This window comes from Scophthalmus maximus, chromosome 11, assembly GCF_022379125.1.
Source record: "Scophthalmus maximus strain ysfricsl-2021 chromosome 11, ASM2237912v1, whole genome shotgun sequence".
Lineage (NCBI taxonomy): Eukaryota > Metazoa > Chordata > Actinopteri > Pleuronectiformes > Scophthalmidae > Scophthalmus > Scophthalmus maximus.
The window spans coordinates 8,840,001-8,861,850 of NC_061525.1; the positions used below are offsets into that span (position 1 = coordinate 8,840,001).

The 21,850-nt window shown below is 40.0% G+C and overlaps 7 protein-coding genes across 8 annotated transcripts in view; 1 reads left to right on the forward strand and 6 right to left on the reverse strand.

The window, feature by feature from the left end:
* Positions 1-449, reverse strand: part of or95a1 (odorant receptor, family 95, subfamily A, member 1) — a 930-nt gene extending 481 nt beyond the window's left edge. Inside the window, exon 1 of the mRNA XM_035623341.2 lies at positions 1-449. This exon is cut by the window's left edge and continues 481 nt beyond it. Coding sequence (XP_035479234.1) covers positions 1-449 — 449 coding nt within the window.
* Positions 450-4,323: 3,874 nt separating this feature from the next.
* On the forward strand, positions 4,324-6,777 carry LOC118299859 (diablo IAP-binding mitochondrial protein). Of its 2 annotated transcripts, none has more exons than XM_035623941.2 (6): positions 4,324-4,809; positions 4,921-5,023; positions 5,129-5,254; positions 5,482-5,592; positions 5,738-5,834; positions 6,106-6,777. In XM_035623941.2, exons 1-6 carry the CDS (start codon positions 4,691-4,693, stop codon positions 6,309-6,311), a joined length of 762 nt encoding a protein of 253 aa, XP_035479834.2. In that variant the 5' UTR covers positions 4,324-4,690; the 3' UTR covers positions 6,312-6,777. The 2 variants fall into 2 exon arrangements, with proteins under 2 accessions (XP_035479834.2, XP_035479833.2); XM_035623940.2 differs by having other exon boundaries at positions 4,333-4,809; positions 4,918-5,023.
* Positions 6,778-7,681: 904 nt separating this feature from the next.
* LOC118299527 (odorant receptor 131-2-like) lies at positions 7,682-8,617 on the reverse strand. The gene has a single exon (XM_035623342.2). It carries the CDS (start codon positions 8,615-8,617, stop codon positions 7,682-7,684), a length of 936 nt encoding a protein of 311 aa, XP_035479235.2.
* Positions 8,618-9,924: 1,307 nt separating this feature from the next.
* Positions 9,925-10,860, reverse strand: LOC118299528 (odorant receptor 131-2-like). Its single transcript, XM_035623343.2, has one exon. The coding sequence runs from the start codon at positions 10,858-10,860 to the stop codon at positions 9,925-9,927; it is 936 nt and encodes a 311-aa protein (XP_035479236.2).
* A 1,309-nt stretch (positions 10,861-12,169) lies between these two features.
* On the reverse strand, positions 12,170-13,105 carry LOC124850795 (odorant receptor 131-2-like). Its single transcript, XM_047335758.1, has one exon. The coding sequence runs from the start codon at positions 13,103-13,105 to the stop codon at positions 12,170-12,172; it is 936 nt and encodes a 311-aa protein (XP_047191714.1).
* Positions 13,106-14,412: 1,307 nt separating this feature from the next.
* Positions 14,413-15,348, reverse strand: LOC118299529 (odorant receptor 131-2-like). Its single transcript, XM_035623344.2, has one exon. It carries the CDS (start codon positions 15,346-15,348, stop codon positions 14,413-14,415), a length of 936 nt encoding a protein of 311 aa, XP_035479237.2.
* Positions 15,349-17,215: 1,867 nt separating this feature from the next.
* Positions 17,216-18,118, reverse strand: LOC118299388 (odorant receptor 131-2-like). The gene has a single exon (XM_035623048.2). It carries the CDS (start codon positions 18,116-18,118, stop codon positions 17,216-17,218), a length of 903 nt encoding a protein of 300 aa, XP_035478941.2.
* Between the last annotated feature and the right edge of the window lie 3,732 nt (positions 18,119-21,850).

Genomic DNA, 21,850 nt, shown 5'->3' on the forward strand with positions numbered 1-21,850 from the left:
GGGAAGACACAGCTGAAGCACCAGAGAGACAGAATAATGATCCAGATGCGGTCGGGGCGCCAGCTGGCCGGGCATTGCAGGGGATAGACAATTGCAACATAGCGCTCCAGTGACATAGTGGCCAGGATTAAGGGCGTGTTCTGGAAAGTGGCCGTGGATATGAACATTAGAGGCACACAGTATGCAATGGCAAATTTCACCTGGCCCATGACAAGGAGGAAGAGCAGCACAGAGGTCAAGAGCTGGAGGGCGTCGTTGACCAGCATGTAGGCGAACAGGATGTAACGGGACGTGTCCAGGAACTGCCTGTGAGACGCAAAGATGTGGAGCATGACGGCAATGCAGCACAGGAAGACACAGAAGAAGGGAATGACCAAACACACCTTGATGACCACAGACAAGCTTTTGTGGGATGTTGCATTGGCCGGTTGTTCAGTCAGATTCAGCATTTTGCAACTGTGGAGGGGAGCACACATGTTCAAGGAACAAAAGGTCCACATTAATACTGCGAAATAAAATAAATACTCGAAGGCATTCAAAACCTTTAAGACAAACATTCCAAGAAAATGTCAAATACTGTTCTTAAATTGAATTTTTTTCAAGGTGCCTTAATGCAGATCCATCATTCGGAATGAAAGAGCATTTCACTCACCTAACAATATCTTCGCCAGCGAGAAGAGTTCAGATTTTCTATTCTTCTTATCATCAAACGTGTCTCCAATGAACAACGTCTCCTGGACGTCCTGCCCCTCGTCACATTGTTTTTGGCCTCATTCATATATGTTTGTCTCAGGCCTGATTCCTCCAGAGATGAGTTTGTGTCATGCCGTTGTCACGAAGCTTTAAGTTTCTCCTTATCCACTGATCTGCGTGGGGAGGTCGCCTACTGGTATAATGGGATTTGTGGAAGGAATCTCCTAACCTATTTACGTGACACAACGGTGTTTGCAGAAAAACAACTCCACAATATATGATAAAATGCATTTTAATATCTTTTAATTTCTAATTTTAAAAAAATAAAAAAAGTTAAAATTCAGTTATATCTCCAAGCCATATATAGTGTCACAGTACTTAATATTGCAGTATGCCCATTTCCATCCTTACAGTGTATACCCTTCAAATAATAAAAAATACGCAATATGCACGTCATTGCCGCGGCACATTTCTGCAAATCCAGCTATAGCTCTGGTTGCTCTGGTTTTTGAGAACAGCTTGACTGTTATTGTAAATATCCACAGTTTACTTGTTTTCTAAAAACAGCACGACTCCTCGAGTGTTGGGAATTAAAATCAACATTTTTTTAATGTCAATCTGGTTGTATAGGGTCCAAATGATCCTAAACCAGGTTATTAAATCAATCTACTTGGTCCACTGCATTGTGCACTTTGTAATGTGTTTATCATATATAATCATTCTACTGTTATTCTCACTGAACTGAGCCTTTTCCAGCAGCAGGGGGGAGATGCTCTCATATTGATCGCTGGCGCTGAGGATTCTGCTGAGTGGACACTTCCATGCGACCTGCTTCACTTGTGCCAACTTTGTCTTGTCTAATGCAGTTTGGGAACTGTTGAGCAAAGTTGTTTGGCAGCAGTGCTTCTTTTCTTTTTTTTACTTCAGCTCACACTGTTGACGTCAATGCAGATGACAGTTTTCCTGGGCCTACAGAAATTTCATAACAGAATTGTAGAGACAGTGGAGCTATGTGCAATGGAGGGATTCAGACCCCCTTTTCTAAAGTCTACAGTATAATGATCTGACTATTGGTTTGATCTAAGTCTGTTTATGTCTGCATCTAATACTGTATGTTGAGTAGACTATAAAATTAACTTGCTCAAATTACTCTCCTATAGTTCTGTTGATAAACATGGACTCAATCACTACTTTTACACGCACAAAATATTCAAGTTTTTGACCCAGATGACCTTACTCTTAAAAAAAGGACAATATTCCCACTAGGCTGTTAAATGACTCATGATTGGTAGTATTCCACTAATATTTCAATTTACATGCAGCCATGCTCTGATCAATGTAAAATTGTGCGTTTAAACAGGCAAGGACCAGTGTTGCAAACTGCCCTAAATACCCTTATTGAGACACATATTCATAATATGGCCTTAATCTGCTGTGTACATGACCCATCGTCAAATTTGGTATCGGGGGGAAATGAGTGTGCTATTAACATACTGAATGTTGTGATGTTGGGTAACATTGAGAAAAACTTCAGACACATTTTTAAAACTTATTTATTAGTTTATTTGTCAGGGACAATGCAAAAAAAAACATTACATCAGGTTACAATAGCATGAAACAGGTGTGTTGCGTGCAGGGTTTCTAGCCAAGGCTAATTTGCAGCCCCTGTGCCTGGCTAGGCTAACTAACATGACGTAACATATCATTGTAAAAACATGTGTTACTGTCAGTGCATGACAGGATATTGGTTTAACTCAGGGATCAAGGACGCTTGGCTCAGTGGCTGCAGCGTCTATGAGAGACGGGGTGAATGTTGTTGACAGTCGTTGTGAATATCAGGACTATACATGTCAGGGTTTTATATAATGTGGGTAAAAAAACAATTATTTGAAGCTTTTTTATTTTAAATCTCCGCATGGATTAATCTGCATTCAGTCCTAAAACGTGTCAATAATAATACTGAATGTGTTTCCAGTTTGTACGACAAACAGCATCTTTCTTCTCTATTGACAATGTTCCGGTGTCACACTCTTACACAACGTCAGTAGTCGCAGTTGAAATGTGACCAACAGGTGTGACATCAGTGTTGTTTTTTCAAGAAGACGATGAACACCATTGGAGTGAATGTGTCGCTGTGGTTTAGGTGACTTACACCTGCACCCGTGTGATATCTCCAGAGCACCATTAAAGAACAAGTCCCACATCCCCCCTGCTTCGCACTGGACAGGCTGGCTGATTATTAACGTGAAGCTCCAGAGGCCAATTGCGCAACCGGAGGCTTTCATTTGTGTGGCAAACAAGTTGACTCCGTTCAGGGAAGCGCCCTGGGGCTCGTCAGCGCCTTACGCAGGTCCTGCGTCAGTGGTCGCGACTGCAGGGGATTGGAGCAAAATGTGTGTCCAAAACAAACTTTCTGCCGCTGAACCCCGGTGAGTGCCACTTCAGCAAATAACTTAGAAGCAGGCATTCAGACCGGATCGATGCCAAAGCCAGTCTTTTAAAGTGACATATGAAATGACCTCAAGAAGTGCCAAATAAAGTTGAGCTATTTTCAGTGAAATAAATGTCAAACAAGTTAGACGATGGGTTTAATGAAATGTGCAATGTAAATATGAACACAAAGACTCAAAGAAATTTGGTGTCATTACCTCACTTATAGTCCGTCTGAAGGTAGGAAAATATCTAGAGGAAACATAGCACATGGACTGTTTTGTCGTGATGCTGTTTATGAAGACGTCCAGGTGACCAAGCTTTTATGAGCTTTTGCTCGGAACCAGTGTCAGGATATTTGGCTCTGCTGTACTTGAAGCGCTAACCTAGATGTGTTGTAAAGATAAACCGCACACTACTGTGATTGACTAATGTCCCTGTGTGTTTCAGCGATACAAACGCGGTTCAGGTTTTCCACTGTGACTTGAACAACAGTGTCAAAGTCCAGTCTTTCTGTCAACCTATCCATCCATCGCATCCTCCTCCCAATGCAGATCTGTTGCTCTTTGTTTGACGTCATTTGACTTCCCTCTTTGCTCCCGTCATAAGGGTAAATTGAATTATGGATGGTAATGAGCTGCTGCACAGACAAGCTATGGGCTTTTTTAGTACAAGTTTAGGAAAACTTGGCCACAGCAACTTTCATACAATACACTGAGATAACAAATATATATCATGGGTATTTGTTGTTACTTTCTCCTTTTAATACAAGCCAAACATTTAGTTGTGACTCCGTTATTTGCTGCACAGATAAAGCATTTAATAGGCAAAGACGTGTGGAATCCAAATATGTAGAATAGCCGAATGCAAGAATAAAAAATGAAAAAAGAGGTGTCCTGGATTTTTTGGGGGGGGTTTGGCCACAGTTTATTCATGATAAAAATGTAATCTCAACCATGCTCAGAAAAATTATTGAGAATAAAACCAGGCATCATCAGCCTGCTCTGATTGGCTACAGCCATTTCAATGCAATGTTATGAAGAAGAATACTTTTAATTTAATGCATGAAAATCAACCGAAAAAAAGTACATTGCTGATGAACTTAGGCGCGCACACACACACACACACACACACACACACACACACACACACAATAAAGAGAGAGAGAAAGAGAGAGAGAGAGAGAGAGAAAAGTGTCAGTGTCAAACAACCAACATATCAGGTTCTGCACGTATTTTCTGTCTCGGTGGGCTTTTGCAGATAAAGCCAAATACGCACATATGTAGCCAGAGTCAACAGATCAATGCCTATTATGCAATGACATGGTGCTGGGGCCTTACAAATACCCCGCAGATGACAGTGAGTAGTCGACCAGCAGACTGACAGCTTCCCCAGCAACTAGCAAACTAATTTCTTTGATTTTACAAAGACAAAAGTGAGTCGGCAGAAAGACTCACTTGAAATCAGTTTTGAAATTGAAAACGTACAGTCAGCGACTCAGTTTACAGAGCTTGCATCAAGTACGTTCTTCAAGGGGCAGCAGATCTGCGATTCACTAATCTGCAAAATGCAAGTTGTTCGTCAGTGTTCAGCGTGTGCCAGTCGTGCTGCCGGAGGATTCGTGCGAAATCAGACAGACATGTCGCTGCTGCGGAGCAGCAAGAGAGCCTGCGTCCGTGACCTCAGGTGAGATATGAATAACAGGCACTGACACGGCACTGCAAAACTTTGAGCTGAAGTACCATCAGCCATGACTCTAATAACCCACATATATCCTCACATTTATCTCCACAGCAGTTCTGAGAGTGCCTCTCTGAGCAGCACCAAGTCTGGAGTGGAGAACGCTGCACACATGGCCTTCGCATCTTTAAGTGTTCCCCGTGGGCTTTGTGTTGTACAGGTGAGTTAAGAGATAATATGACACTGCACATGCACATGTCCCTTTGGAAAATGTTTTTTTGAGTTAAAATGGTGAATTCACCCCCTTGTTTTCCCTTGTTTGTAGCCAGTGGAAAACCTTTCTCACGAGTCCCTGATCAGAAGGGCAATCTCTGTGGTGACGGACGGTTCCAGTACTTTCCTCTCCCAGAGCACCTTGGCTCTCGTCGATGCCCTCACAGTCTATTCAGAGGTAGGTTTTAATCTTATGGGAAACATTTTATCCATATATTGTAGTTGCCAACATCAATCATCATATCTGTTATTGTGGGGCCAATGAGCTTAGGGCTGCAATAATCATACTTGCCTGATCACATGTATGTGCACTTTCTTTCAGACTAACAAAAACAACAAGATCATTATCCTGAAAGTTGCTCCGTGTTGTGAATGACGGTCTTACCTGCCTCTGTTTGCCAACAGGCTGTGCACACACGCTCTGCTCTCCAGAGACGGTATTTGGCCTCATTTGGAAAGCTGACCCCAGCAGAGGAGGACTCGTTCCAGCAGGCGATCAATGGCCTGCGTGCAGAGGTTAGTTGGCGTTGTTGAAAACAATCCAAAACACAAGTGAAGCATTGAATGTTATCCTGCCGAGGTTATTTTTTTTTTGCAAAAACAACAGAAAAATGATATATATCTATGATACTGAGTTGTTCTCATCTCTTTGACCCGACAGGCTAGCGACAGACTAGATGAATGCAAACGTTTTGAGTCATCCTGGATCAATGCTGTCAACTTGTGCAAAATGGCAGCTGAGGCTGCATGTACCTCAGGTGAGTACAGCTGGATTTAATGTAGTAAAGCCCAATAACGGCATTATCATAATGATGGAATAATTAAAGGATTAAAATCACAAGCATCCGCTAGAAACTTTGGAATGGGCCCAGGTCCAGACGCTGTCCCTCAGCACAGCGTTATTAAAACAAAATTGAGTCAGCAGTGCCTCTCAACGTCAACATCTAATTTTTGAACTTCCGCTGGTATAATGTCAACCTTTTGAACTTTCTCCGCGATTTTACAATGTTTGCGTCTGTGTGTTTCCAGGAGCCGAGCAGGCCTCCATCACGGTGAGGACAAACATCCAAGTGGCCCAGTTGCAGGTGGAGGAGGCACAGAAACTGTCGGCGGAGGCAGATAAGAAGTTGGCCGAGACTAAAGTAGAAGAGATCCAAAGGATGGCCGAATACGCTTCCTCTCTAGACGATAGTGAGGAGCACGAGGTGCACGAAGCTTATTTAAGAGAGGACTAAGAGAAATAGACCAACGGAAAAACAGAAAAAAAAGAAATGAATGCATATCAAAGTGTTATTTCATATACAGATTCAACTTAAAAAGCTTTATGAGCTTTTTACGTTTCATTTGTTTTCTCTCTTCATGTTGAGCCTGTAAGCTGTTTACATGTGATACAAAGAAAATGTAAGTATGAGAGAGGGAAAACTTAAAAAATGAACCATAATTCTTTACATTGCATGAATCATTATTTAAGACTATTTATTTGATTAGTGAATGTCAGCTGTTTTCTTTTAGCTTTTGGAAAATTATTTTCAAATCTTCAGTTTGTGATCTGTGGCAGTGAGGTTTATCCAATATACTGCATTTTGTATGTTTTATTGTGACAAAGACAGTTTTTTATATAGAAATGATGTTTGTATCATTGTCGTCTCACTGTTCACGTGATAGTGAATAATACAATAAAGCTATATCTATTTAAATTGATATATATGTTGATTTGTCCTTGTTTGTCGCAAGGGGTTTAATATATCCTAAATGTTGCCTGAAAATGAATAACTTGTGTGAAAAAGCAACCTGATTTAATTTAGGTATGGATACATGTCTGATTTTACATAAAGCATAACTGATGGCAAGCTGTGCAATTAAAGAGAAATCATGTACAAACTAATCATTGTGAACAATCCACAAATAGTACAAAAATATAGGAACAAAGCACAACTATGTGTAAAGGTTTTATTGTCCACACGCCTTAAACTGCAGACAATGAACAAGGCAGGCGATACGGGAATGAGTGTTTAATAAAAATTGCAGGCTAACAGTATTTTTGGCAGACATCAAAAAAACTTTAATATCCAAAAACCCAGAATGCAGGCCGCATTTAGCATCCATTGAAAATCTTTTGAAAACACCAGGGAACAAGCAGGACCAAGACAGACAAGACAAGACAGACAAGACCAGACTTAACTGAACTGAGGCAAACTGGACAGGAAGTACAACAAGCCAAAGGCACGCAAGGTAATTTCAAGGTGAAACAAGAAACATTAAATTCAACAAATTCAAAGTCCATTCATCTAAAATACAAAATCCAAACAGAAAATATCAAAAAGTCCAAAGTCATTCTAAAGTCCTGCAAGGGGCAGATCCTAACATTTGCAAAGCACATTATAAAAGGTTCCTGTCAAAGTAACTTGTGTACGTCGGCTACATCCTGGTTACTTTTAGACTTTCTGCTGCATGAAACAGATTCCTCAGTCTTTTAAAACTTTACGACTTCAACATTTCTAGCATAGATAACATGGATTGTTTATGTAATGCCCCTTTGAAGTCATATAAAGTATTTCATGTTCATTGATAAGCTTAAATGCTAAAGGATCACAGCATCAATTTGTCAAATAGAATTCTGCACATTGGGTCTGTGAAATCCAAAAAGGGCATTTTGCTTCAGTGCAAGATAAACCTTTTTATCTCTTAGGCCATAAATTAGAGGACTCAGACATCTTGGAGCAAGATAGAACATAATGTAATCAAAGAACCTGATGTCAATATATAACTTGAAATTAATCTGAAGTACAGCATTTTCTATGAATGGACACCACAGCTGGATGAGACAGAGGAGCAGCTGGAAGCTATGAAGCACCAGTGTCCTGAGCCCTCTCCTCGTTGACTTTTTATCCTCTCCTGATGCATCTTTGGCCACTTTCATTATTTTAACGTAGGAAAAACAGATGGTGGCAGACATGATCAAGAAGTAGCACTGATACACCACCAATTTAACATCATCCTGCCATCGGAGTAAGACAAAAATGCCCATTAAACACAGTCTGTGTTGGCTGTACAAGCTGAACGGGGCTGTTGCGAAGAAGTTGGAGAGAACAATGATGCAGGGCACCGAGCTGAGGCTGTGGATGATGAGGATGCAGTGCAGAGCGCTGCGTGTGGAGCACAGCTCCCCGTGGCGCAGCGGCTTGCAAATGGCCACATAGCGCTCCAGAGTCATTGCTGTCAGAGTAACTGGTGTGACGAAAGTGAATACAACCAAAGTGATATAGATGCAGACACAAAAGGCAATATTCATTGTGACATTAAAATGATTTAAGATGACCAGGATATCAGACATGATTAATATCAAGCTATCAGACAATACTGTCACAGCAAATAACATGTAACGCATGGTTGTGTAGAAATGGGCCTTTGAGCAAATCGTCACAATGAGCAAAACGTTGATGCATAGAAAAATCAACACCAGAAACTGCACTATGATGAGCTGCTCATCCTTTCTGATGTACACGGTCTCACCACCAGCCTCTGAGTTGTTATCTGCCATGTAACATAATGTTTAAGGTACTACCAAAAGTCAAATGAAATACTTTCTATATCAACAATCCCAGGCGAGTCCAATCGCAATCTCATTTTTAGGTTTTAAGAAGTTAAAGCCATTTACCAAATCCGCTCTGCAGCACAGTGGCATTGTGACACGCTTTGCTACTCTCAGTCTTCTGAGAGAGGCCTGTGGATGATGAGGACTTTAAATATATACAGTAGGAGTGATGGGAACCACATCATCATCATCATCACTGCTGCTTTTACTGCTCTGCATTAGAGCTGGAGTCAATGAGTCACCTTTTCTTTTTTTCTTTTTTTTTACATTTTGTTATTTTGCAGCCTTATGCCAAGATTAAAATATATATGTATATATTTGCCCCTCATCAATCTACACTCAATGCCTCATAATAGCAGCGTGAAGACTTAGAATTTTGTAAAAAATTTGTAAATTTTATTATTTTATTTATCTTGACTTATCTCATCATGCCGAAAACGTGTGCACACATGAACAAGCAAGTTAACTGTGGCCTACACACAAGTCACAATGAAATAATTCAGGAGGGACCTTCAAAGAGGAGCCACTTTTATGCATTTAATGAAAAGTGAAGTTTTAATAGCTGAATATGCTGTATCATGTTGGTTCATTTGCTGTCAATATAGGACTTAAGGAATCTAGAGCCATTTTCAGACATGAACATACAGTATGACAAACGCAGCGGGAGATTGCCCGAGTAAGACGCGTTTGCACCAACAAGAGCATGTCCAGATTATTCTGTGGTGTCTGGGTAGAGGATGCAGGAGGCAGGAGGTGACAATAGTTCTGCTGCTGCAGAAACCAGTGTTTTTGTTTAAAGTCATCAACAAACCCAATCGCATTTCCAGAAATTTTTGCGGGCTGGCAGGAAATGTACCGCAAAATGTCTGAAACATGAAACATTAAATTCAACAAATTCAAAGTCCATTCATCTGAAATACAAAATCCAAACAGAAAATATCAAAAAGTCCAAAGTCATTCTAAAGTCCTGCAAGGGGCAGATCCTAACATTTGCAAAGCACATTATAAAAGGTTCCTGTCAAAGTAACTTGTGTACGTCGGCTACATCCTGGTTACTTTTAGACTTCCGCTGCATGAAACAGATTCCTCAGTCTTTTAAAACTTTACAACTTCAACATTTCTAGCATAGATAACAAATAACAGACATAAGAATTAGTTACATGGATTGTTTATGTAATGCCCCTTTGAAGTCATATAAAGTATTTCATGTTCATTGATAAGCTTAAATGCTAAAGGATCACAGCATCAATTTGTCAAATAGAATTCTGCACATTGGGTCTGTGAAATCCAAAAAGGGCATTTTGCTTCAGTGCAAGATAAACCTTTTTATCTCTTAGGCCATAAATTAGAGGACTCAGACATCTTGGAGCAAGATAGAACATAATGTAATCAAAGAACCTGATGTCAATATATAACTTGAAATTAATCTGAAGTACAGCATTTTCTATGAATGGACACCACAGATGGATGAGACAGAGGAGCAGCTGGAAGCTATGAAGCACTAGTGTCCTGAGCCCTCTCCTCGTTGACTTTTTATCCTCTCCTGATGCATCTTTGGCCACTTTCATTATTTTAACGTAGGAAAAACAGATGGTGGCAGACATGATCAAGAAGTAGCACTGATACACCGCCAATTTAACATCATCCTGCCATCGGAGTAAGACAAAAATGCCCATTAAACACAGTCTGTGTTGGCTGTACAAGCTGAACGGGGCTGTTGCGAAGAAGTTGGAGAGAACAATGATGCAGGGCACCGAGCTGAGGCTGTGGATGATGAGGATGCAGTGCAGAGCGCTGCGTGTGGAGCACAGCTCCCCGTGGCGCAGCGGCTTGCAAATGGCCACATAGCGCTCCAGAGTCATTGCTGTCAGAGTAACTGGTGTGACGAAAGCGAATACAACCAAAGTGATATAGATGCAGACACAAAAGGCAATATTCATTGTGACATTAAAATGATTTAAGATGACCAGGATATCAGACATGATTAATATCAAGCTATCAGACAATACTGTCACACCAAATAACATGTAACGCATGGTTGTGTAGAAATGGGCCTTTGAGCAAATCGTCACAATGAGCAAAACGTTGATGCATAGAAAAATCAACACCAGAAACTGCACTATGATGAGCCGCTCATCCTTTCTGATGTACACGGTCTCACCACCAGCCTCTGAGTTGTTATCTGCCATGTAACATAATGTTTAAGGTACTACCAAAAGTCAAATGAAATACTTTCTATATCAACAATCCCAGGCGAGTCCAATCGCAATCTCATTTTTAGGTTTTAAGAAGTTAAAGCCATTTACCAAATCCGCTCTGCAGCACAGTGGCATTGTGACACGCTTTGCTACTCTCAGTCTTCTGAGAGAGGCCTGTGGATGATAAGGACTTTAAATATATACAGTAGGAGTGACGGGAACCACATCATCATCATCATCACTGCTGCTTTTACTGCTCTGCATTAGAGCTGGAGTCAATGAGTCACCTTTTCTTTTTTTCTTTTTTTTTTACATTTTGTTATTTTGCAGCCTTATGCCAAGATTAAAATATATATGTATATATTTGCCCCTCATCAATCTACACTCAATGCCTCATAATAGCAACGTGAAGACTTAGAATTTTGCAAAAAATTTGCAAATTTTATTATTTTATTTATCTTGACTTATCTCATCATGCCGAAAACGTGTGCACACATGAACAAGCAAGTTAACTGTGGCCTACACACAAGTCACAATGAAATAATTCAGGAGGGACCTTCAAAGAGGAGCCACTTTTATGCATTTAATGAAAAGTGAAGTTTTAATAGCTGAATATGCTGTATCATGTTGGTTCATTTGCTGTCAATATAGGACTTAAGGAATCTAGAGCCATTTTCAGACATGAACATACAGTATGACAAACGCAGCGGGAGATTGCCCGAGTAAGACGCGTTTGCACCAACAAGAGCATGTCCAGATTATTCTGTGGTGTCTGGGTAGAGGATGCAGGAGGCAGGAGGTGACAATAGTTCTGCTGCTGCAGAAACCAGTGTTTTTGTTTAAAGTCATCAACAATCCCAATCGCATTTCCAGAAATTTTTGCGGGCTGGCAGGAAATGTACCGCAAAATGTCTGAAACATGAAACATTAAATTCAACAAATTCAAAGTCCATTCATCTGAAATACAAAATCCAAACAGAAAATATCAAAAAGTCCAAAGTCATTCTAAAGTCCTGCAAGGGGCAGATCCTAACATTTGCAAAGCACATTATAAAAGGTTCCTGTCAAAGTAACTTGTGTACGTCGGCTACATCCTGGTTACTTTTAGACTTTCTGCTGCATGAAACAGATTCCTCAGTCTTTTAAAACTTTACAACTTCAACATTTCTAGCATAGATAACAAATAAAAGACATAAGAATTAGTTACATGGATTGTTTATGTAATGCCCCTTTGAAGTCATATAAAGTATTTCATGTTCATTGATAAGCTTAAATGCTAAAGGATCACAGCATCAATTTGTCAAATAGAATTCTGCACATTGGGTCTGTGAAATCCAAAAAGGGCATTTTGCTTCAGTGCAAGAGAAACCTTTTTATCTCTTAGGCCATAAATTAGAGGACTCAGACATCTTGGAGCAAGATAGAACATAATGTAATCAAAGAACCTGATCTCAACATATAACTTGAAATTAATCTGAAGTACAGCATTTTCTATGAATGGACACCACAGCTGGATGAGACAGAGGAGCAGCTGGAAGCTATGAAGCACCAGTGTCCTGAGCCCTCTCCTCGTTGACTTTTTATCCTCTCCTGATGCATCTTTGGCCACTTTCATTATTTTAACGTAGGAAAAACAGATGGTGGCAGACATGATCAAGAAGTAGCACTGATACACCACCAATTTAACATCATCCTGCCATCGGAGTAAGACAAAAATGCCCATTAAACACAGTCTGTGTTGGCTGTACAAGCTGAACGGGGCTGTTGCGAAGAAGTTGGAGAGAACAATGATGCAGGGCACCGAGCTGAGGCTGTGGATGATGAGGATGCAGTGCAGAGCGCTGCGTGTGGAGCACAGCTCCCCGTGGCGCAGCGGCTTGCAAATGGCCACATAGCGCTCCAGAGTCATTGCTGTCAGAGTAACTGGTGTGACGAAAGTGAATACAACCAAAGTGATATAGATGCAGACACAAAAGGCAATATTCATTGTGACATTAAAATGATTTAAGATGACCAGGATATCAGACATGATTAATATCAAGCTATCAGACAATACTGTCACAGCAAATAACATGTAACGCATGGTTGTGTAGAAATGGGCCTTTGAGCAAATCGTCACAATGAGCAAAACGTTGATGCATAGAAAAATCAACACCAGAAACTGCACTATGATGAGCCGCTCATCCTTTCTGATGTACACGGTCTCACCACCAGCCTCTGAGTTGTTATCTGCCATGTAACATAATGTTTAAGGTACTACCAAAAGTCAAATGAAATACTTTCTATATCAACAATCCCAGGCGAGTCCAATCCCGATCTGATTTTAAGCTATAAGAAGTTAAAGCCATTTACCAAATCCGCTCTGCAGCACAGTGGCATTGTGACATGCTTTGCTGCTCTCAGTCTTCTGAGAGAGGCCTGTGGATGATGAGGACTTTAAATATATACAGTAGGAGTGACGGGAACCACATCATCATCATCATCACTGCTGCTTTTACTCCTCTGCATTAGAGCTGGAGTCAATGAGTCACCTTTTCTTTTTTTCTTTTCTTTTTACATTTTGTTATTTTGCAGCCTTATGCCAAGATTAAAATATATATGTATATATTTGCCCCTCATCAATCTACACTCAATGCCTCATAATAGCAACGTGAAGACTTAGAATTTTGCAAAAAATTTGCAAATTTTATTATTTTATTTATCTTGACTTATCTCATCATGCCGAAAACGTGTGCACACATGAACAAGCAAGTTAACTGTGGCCTACACACAAGTCACAATGAAATAATTCAGGAGGGACCTTCAAAGAGGAGCCACTTTTATGCATTTAATGAAAAGTGAAGTTTTAATAGCTGAATATGCTGTATCATGTTGGTTCATTTGCTGTCAATATAGGACTTAAGGAATCTAGAGCCATTTTCAGACATGAACATACAGTATGACAAACGCAGCGGGAGATTGCCCGAGTTAGACGCGTTTGCACCAACAAGAGCATGTCCAGATTATTCTGTGGTGTCTGGGTAGAGGATGCAGGAGGCAGGAGGTGACGATAGTTCTGCTGCTGCAGAAACCAGTGTTTTTGTTTAAAGTCATCAACAATCCCAATCGCATTTCCAGAAATTTTTGCGGGCTGGCAGGAAATGTACCGCAAAATGTCTGAAACATGAAACATTAAATTCAACAAATTCAAAGTCCATTCATCTGAAATACAAAATCCGAACAGAAAATATCAAAAAGTCCAAAGTCATTCTAAAGTCCTGCAAGGGGCAGATCCTAACATTTGCAAAGCACATTATAAAAGGTTCCTGTCAAAGTAACTTGTGTACGTCGGCTACATCCTGGTTACTTTTAGACTTCCGCTGCATGAAACAGATTCCTCAGTCTTTTAAAACTTTACAACTTCAACATTTCTAGCATAGATAACAAATAACAGACATAAGAATTAGTTACATGGATTGTTTATGTAATGCCCCTTTGAAGTCATATAAAGTATTTCATGTTCATTGATAAGCTTAAATGCTAAAGGATCACAGCATCAATTTGTCAAATAGAATTCTGCACATTGGGTCTGTGAAATCCAAAAAGGGCATTTTGCTTCAGTGCAAGAGAAACCTTTTTATCTCTTAGGCCATAAATTAGAGGACTCAGACATCTTGGAGCAAGATAGAACATAATGTAATCAAAGAACCTGATCTCAACATATAACTTGAAATTAATCTGAAGTACAGCATTTTCTATGAATGGACACCACAGCTGGATGAGACAGAGGAGCAGCTGGAAGCTATGAAGCACCAGTGTCCTGAGCCCTCTCCTCGTTGACTTTTTATCCTCTCCTGATGCATCTTTGGCCACTTTCATTATTTTAACGTAGGAAAAACAGATGGTGGCAGACATGATCAAGAAGTAGCACTGATACACTACCAATTTAACATCATCCTGCCATCGGAGTAAGACAAAAATGCCTATTAAACACAGTCTGTGTTGGCTGTACAAGCTGAACGGGGCTGTTGCGAAGAAGTTGGAGAGAACAATGATGCAGGGCACCGAGCTGAGGCTTTGGATGATGAGGATGCAGTGCAGAGCGCTGCGTGTGGAGCACAGCTCCCCGTGGCGCAGCGGCTTGCAAATGGCCACATAGCGCTCCAGAGTCATTGCTGTCAGAGTAACTGGTGTGACGAAAGTGAATACAACCAAAGTGATATAGATGCAGACACAAAAGGCAATATTCATTGTGACATTAAAATGATTTAAGATGACCAGTATATCAGACATGATTAATATCAAGCTATCAGACAATACTGTCACACCAAATAACATGTAACGCATGGTTGTGTAGAAATGGGCCTTTGAGCAAATCGTCACAATGAGCAAAACGTTGATGCATAGAAAAATCAACACCAGAAACTGCACTATGATGAGTCGCTCATCCTTTCTGATGTACACGGTCTCACCACCAGCCTCTGAGTTGTTATCTGCCATGTAACATAATGTTTAAGGTACTACCAAAAGTCAAATGAAATACTTTCTATATCAACAATCCCAGGCGAGTCCAATCCCGATCTGATTTCAAGCTATAAGAAGTTAAAGCCATTTACCAAATCCGCTCTGCGGCACAGTGGCATTGTGACACGCTTTGCTGCTCTCAGTCTTCTGAGAGAGGCCTGTGGATGATGAGGACTTTAAATATATACAGTAGGAGTGACGGGAACCACATCATCATCATCATCACTGCTGCTTTTACTGCTCTGCATTAGAGCTGGAGTCAATGAGTCACCTTTTCTTTTTTTCTTTTCTTTTTACATTTTGTTATTTTGCAGCCTTATGCCAAGATTAAAATATATATGTATATATTTGCCCCTCATCAATCTACACTCAATGCCTCATAATAGCAGCGTGAAGACTTAGAATTTTGTAAAAAATTTGTAAATTTTATTATTTTATTTATCTTGACTTATCTCATCATGCCGAAAACGTGTGCACACATGAACAAGCAAGTTAACTGTGGCCTACACACAAGTCACAATGAAATAATTCAGGAGGGACCTTCAAAGAGGAGCCACTTTTATGCATTTAATGAAAAGTGAAGTTTTAATAGCTGAATATGCTGTATCATGTTGGTTCATTTGCTGTCAATATAGGACTTAAGGAATCTAGAGCCATTGTCAGACATGAACATACAGTATGACAAACGCAGCGGGAGATTGCCAGAGTAAGATGCGTTTGCACCAACAAGAGCATGTCCAGATTATTCTGTGGCGTCTGGGTAGAGGATGCAGGAGGCAGGAGGTGACAATAGTTCTGCTGCTGCAGAAACCAGTGTTTTTGTTTAAAGTCATCAACAAACCCAATCGCATTTCCAGAAATTTTTGCGGGCTGGCAGGAAATGTACCGCAAAATGTCTGGAGCAGCATTTGCAGACATTTGCATTCTTACACACAAACCCTCCAGAAAACTTGAGGAGAAGGGCCGGACTTCACAGAATGTCTGAGAGCAGCTCAAGTTTCCCAAAACCAGTAGGCGTCTTAATGCTGGGGGTCGTGTATTTACTACTGTTGTGGTGACCTTGCACCAAACCAATGCAGCTGCCAGCTCTGCTGCAGAAAGAGAACCAAAAAAAGAGAGCGCTTGAACTGCCGGGAGAGGAGAGTCGCGTTCGGTGGAGATATGCTCTTTACCACTTCTGGCTGATACCTCTGTTGCATCACTGGGGCAGTCTGCAGTCTATGTGGGCGTTTAAAGTGTTCAAGTAAATACTAACCGGATGACATGGGCTGTGTTAAATGCCATGCGGTGGCACTGCAGTGGTGTCTGCCTGGAGGAAACTGTCATAGCTCTTCTGGTCTTTGACCGTCGAGGGGCTGGGTTAGACTGTTGTCAGAAAACTACTCAAAGAAAATTGGAGTCATGGAGCCAGAGGCTGCACAGTTAATGACAGGCACATATCTACAATATAAAGCATTTATTTTCAGGACAGTTATCTCAGTAACAAGTGATTGAATTTTTTTGCAGGTTGTTTTATATAAGTATGATCACATGACATTTAGTATTGCAAAGACAATTTTAAAATGATTTAAACAAGCATGATGATGTTTCTTTGCAATGACGGGATGAAATGAGATTTTAACATACTGTACAAATATTGTTTGCAAATGTGCAGGGAATGGGATTGGATGTTCATTAACAGAACATGTCAACAACCACAGTCATGTCTACGATTTTGTTTTTGCATTTAATTGCAAAAAGTATTCACTGAATAGTTCCGGTAATATATTTCTATAAAATACCAATATAGGTAAAGCCGGAGATGCATGAAATAGGTGTCATTTTGGTAACTTGACCAATCTGATCATCTTTTCTTGTACAAACCACAGAGAGCAGAGCTTTTCAGTGCAAGAAAAAACATGTCATCCCTCAGGCCATAAATTAGAGGACTCAGACATCTTGGAGCAAGATAGAACATAATGTAATCAAAGAACCTGATCTCAACATATAACTTGAAATTAATCCGAAGTAAAGCATTTTCTATGAAAGGACACCACAGCTGGATGCAACAGAGGAGCAGCTGGAAAGCATGGAGCGCCACTGTTCTGAGCCCTCTCCCTGTTGACTTTCGATCCTGCCCTGACGCAGCTTTGGCCACTTTCATTATCTTGACATACGAGAACACAATGGTGATGCACATCATCAAGAAGAACAATTGATTTATGGCTGACCTCAGATGACCCTGCCACGCGTGAAAGACGAAGATCTCCACAGAGCACACTCTGCCCTGGGGGTAGAAGCTGTAAGTCGCAGATGCGAAGAACATGGAGAGAACAGCGATGCAGGGCAAAGAGCTGATGCTGTGGATGATGAGGATGCAGTGCCGAGCGCTGCGTGTGGAGCACAGCTCCCCGTGGCGCAGGGGCATGCAGATGGCCACATTGCGCTCCAGCACCATCGCTGTCAGAGCAACTGGTGTGACAAAAGTGTACACAGACAAAACTACATATATGAAAAGGCACAGCCATATTTGTATGGTGAAGCGAAAGTAGCTCAAAATGAGCACGATATCAGTCACGAGCAAAAACAGACAGTCAGACATCAGTGTAACCGCAAATAGGATGTAGCGCATGGTTGTGTAGAAGAAATCCTTCCTAAAAAAGGTTGTGATCAGCACAATGTTGATGCAGAGAAAGAGTGCGACCACAACCTGAACTAAAATGACCTTTTCATTGATCTTGTACACTGAGGAGTCGTTGGCTGCCATGTTTCTCTACTATTACAATCAAAGCTTTCAGGAATAATTCATTTAGCTCTCGACACAGATGCACAAGAACTCAAGAACTGCTGAGCCAGATGCTCAGATCAACTGCTCGAATAATACCAATTAAAATCTACAGGTAGAATTCATACTCACAAAAACATGCACAAGACACATAACCTTAGTATCACATGTATATCTACAACAGTCAGAGTCAAAGGACACAAGAGTAACATGGCATAGTGAGGCAAAGTCAGTCACATCGATCTTCTTTTGAGGTCTTCGGCTGAGCTCCGCGCGGTGTGCGAAGACTTTATAGTGGCAACTATAACACAAGGAAACACCGAATGGCAGTTCACTCACAACGATGTCGTCAACACCAACATATGCAAACAACACACCTCATGGGGGATAGTAACTAAAGTAACCAGCTTTATATGTTGGAGAAAAGAGGTGTTGTCCACATGAAAAGTGACAGGAATGAGAGAGTTTAAACCATGTCAACTTCCCCACTACCACAAAAACCTGGTACGTGTGACGTTTGTTTGATGGTCTGTTTCGGAAAGTTAAAGCCCCTCCAACTGCAGCGTTAAAAAGGTGTGGGGACAATAACCTCTGATGGAGTATACTGTTGCCTTCAGACTGGTTTGATAAGACTCCATCTCTCAGTCATGTAATATATTTATTTGCCGATATATAGACCCATTTGAGGTTAAGTGGTTTCCAGACTTTTGGCCCGCTGTATAATTTATATACATAATAAATGTTTATAATATATATATATATATATATATGAAATTCATATACAGTATAGATATATAGATTTTTCAGGGGTCCTAACTGAATCTCACTCAATAAAAACGGTATTTGTTTTTGAGAAACACTGCTGCCTTGTAAGCAGTTGAGATGGAAATGTTGGAATAAAACCTACCTGCAGATATGACTATTTCGTCTTGATTATGGCGTATAGTTTTATTCTTTTCTTGTGAAAAATGTAAACACTATAACACTTTGTTTGGCCTCTTCGGGACAGCAGAAAAAAGGTTTGACGGAAATGAACTAGAGCAGTGAAGTTGCTAAAAGGATTTACAGATTGTTTCAGGTGATGAAAGACCCCTTTTTCATAATGTCATATCATTGTTTGTGTCAGATGTTGGTTATAGCTAGTGATTTACAGCCACTTAGGCAAATACCGTGTATACATATCTGATGCCAGTGCTCTTATTTCCAGTACTGCATGGAACTGACTGGGGTCATTCCGTATAAGATAACATGAGGATTCAACCCCACATCACATTGCTGCGATATGTGGTGACAAGCTTAGGTCAACAAATGAATGCATGAGAACATGAAAATGACTACTGCATAACACTGTTTGAGTTGATAATAGAGTGAATAATAGGTGAAGATAAACACTGACAAGTAAAGCAAATACTGAATGATGTGTTGCTCAAAATTTGGCATGCATGGCTGCAGACGCTTAACATCACAATGCTTTTTCCGAACTGCTTGGATGGTCTGATAGCTTCACACACTCCCTTTCTCCAACACCTTTCTGATGTTGCCATTGGGGCAACAATGTCTTACCATCCCTGTAACTTATCAAACTCAACAATGCAACAACCCCCACCTTTTTCAGGTCCTTACCGGCTGTGCAGGGGTGAAAAATGTGTCACTGTTTGAACTTTTCTTTTAAGTTCTCTATTTTCAGAGCAACCATCACTTTCCAGATGGCAGCATGAATGTCCCTCTGGAGACACTGTCTGAAAATGTTTGTCGTTTTGAAAATGATATGGCTTCTCCCCATCTCTGTGATGGTCAGTTGAACAGATATTAATAATTTTCCACTCTGACATATACAGACAACGTGTGCTAACTACTGTAGTTCTTGTATAGTATGCCAAATGGGATTGATACTGTTTGTTTTATGACTTAAACTTGACATATTACCTTTGATTTTTCTTTATATGTGTAACAGATTATTCCCTAATTTGTCCTCATAAACCACTGAGCTGAGGATTATTATTTTTTTTAATTCAAACAGTATTTAACAGGCCAAGTGGATGTACATGTGCTCCCAGTTGAGCCATATTATCTCTAAACAACCCATTTGGTCAAGTTTGTCAAACTTTGGATTGCTTGTCATAATGTGGTCTGTGCAGGCAGCAACCAGCAGCAGGTGACAAAGAGGTGTCATGGGGGAATATTGTACTGATCGTGGAACTCTGCAGACGCGGTTTGTTGTTGTTTTCCGTGTGGATTTAGACTCCAGAACTCAACAGAACAGTGATGTTAATGAGCGGAATCACTGCTACTCTCTAATGGCTAATAAACGCCTGTGAAACTCATTAAATTAATTGGTTCATTAATTATTAAAATGTTGATGTCAATGACATGACAGATTCTTTTTTTAAAGTTTTAATAGTTGGACAGTTATTGAATTGTCTTGTATTTTTCAGTAAGAAATCTGATTCAGCAATATTAACAAAACTATAATAAACATACTTTTATTGAATTATTCATTTTACGCTGTAAGATGGAATCACACGTGATTGTTCGACCAGCACAAAACAATACATTCTTTAAAGCATTATGTCACATATCCCACTTTCCTATAACCTAGTGACTGTGATTGTTACTCTTTCACATGGATACTCCAACCGTGTTATTTTCTAACTGTCTAACTGCCAGTGTGTAATTCTATTACTCTGTGATCTGTGACTGAGTTACTCTGCGACTGTGACTCTGTGACTGACTCATTGCAGTGAACATGACAACTCATAACAATAAACAGTAGAGACATCACGCTCAGAGTGGTACACATACAGAATTACATTGCATTATTACAGTATTTCTGTTGTCTGTATCCATGACACATTACATACTGACCTGTGTGTAGAGCACACACTCTATAACAAACATCAGCAAAAATATGATATAGTATATAAATGCATATGTGTCGTGAGTATTTTTATTTTATGTCCACACAACTGCTTAAAGTGTGTGTGGCCTGTGCAGTTAACAAGCAACTTCTGGAAGTTTACTTTCAGACGCCATGGGGAATATGGGATTATTACACTTATGGTCTGTAGTATTGGCCAGTTTTTCATCAGATGTTTTCCTCACGTAGTGATGATGATAACAATTCCTTTGAGTAATAACAAACTCCAGTGAAACCAATTAAAAGCCATGGTTAATGGCTTCATTAATTATTAAGAATGTTTAATGAATGCCTCTGTACATAGTGAAATATTAGTTTAACAGTGTTGTACAAAACTTCAAACAAAATGTTTGTGTTTAAAATAAGATAGCAGGCACCTATAGAAGAATAAAAGCTAAATGTGAGATGAGAAGAAATCTTCCTTCCTTTATTACAACACATTAATGGTTTAACTTGAACATGTTTGTTTTGGGTTCACCTCAACTTGTGTGTGGAATTATTTCTTAATGATGAGGTTTTATTGTGTGTAAAAAAAATGATTAATTATGTATAAACTCAAATGTATTAAAGGTTAAAATGTAAAAATGTGATCGTTAGATAATCATTCACTGTTGTTATTATGCAGCTATTTACAAAATCCATTTATTTTTTAAGAGAAAAGCAGCAAATTGTCAAATTTCAGAAGATGGAGCTGAGGAATTGTTGCAGTCATTTTTTTTTACATGAAAAACCATTATCAATAATATTTATGACGAATTAACGAGCAATTTATTCTCTATTTGTTGGTATTTTAATAT

Excerpts from the sequence above, each read along its gene's own strand:
- LOC118299859 (XM_035623940.2), top strand. The coding sequence starts at position 4,691 with ATGCAAGTTGTTCGTCAGTGTTCAGCGTGTGCCAGTCGTGCTGCCGGA. Across the intron at positions 4,810-4,917 it reads GCCTGCGTCCGTGACCTCAG|CAGTTCTGAGAGTGCCTCTC; the intron begins GTGAGATATGAA and ends TTATCTCCACAG. Across the intron at positions 5,024-5,128 it reads GTGGGCTTTGTGTTGTACAG|CCAGTGGAAAACCTTTCTCA; the intron begins GTGAGTTAAGAG and ends CCTTGTTTGTAG.
- LOC118299527 (XM_035623342.2), bottom strand. The coding sequence starts at position 8,617 with ATGGCAGATAACAACTCAGAGGCTGGTGGTGAGACCGTGTACATCAGA.
- LOC118299528 (XM_035623343.2), bottom strand. The coding sequence starts at position 10,860 with ATGGCAGATAACAACTCAGAGGCTGGTGGTGAGACCGTGTACATCAGA.
- LOC124850795 (XM_047335758.1), bottom strand. The coding sequence starts at position 13,105 with ATGGCAGATAACAACTCAGAGGCTGGTGGTGAGACCGTGTACATCAGA.
- LOC118299529 (XM_035623344.2), bottom strand. The coding sequence starts at position 15,348 with ATGGCAGATAACAACTCAGAGGCTGGTGGTGAGACCGTGTACATCAGA.
- LOC118299388 (XM_035623048.2), bottom strand. The coding sequence starts at position 18,118 with ATGGCAGCCAACGACTCCTCAGTGTACAAGATCAATGAAAAGGTCATT.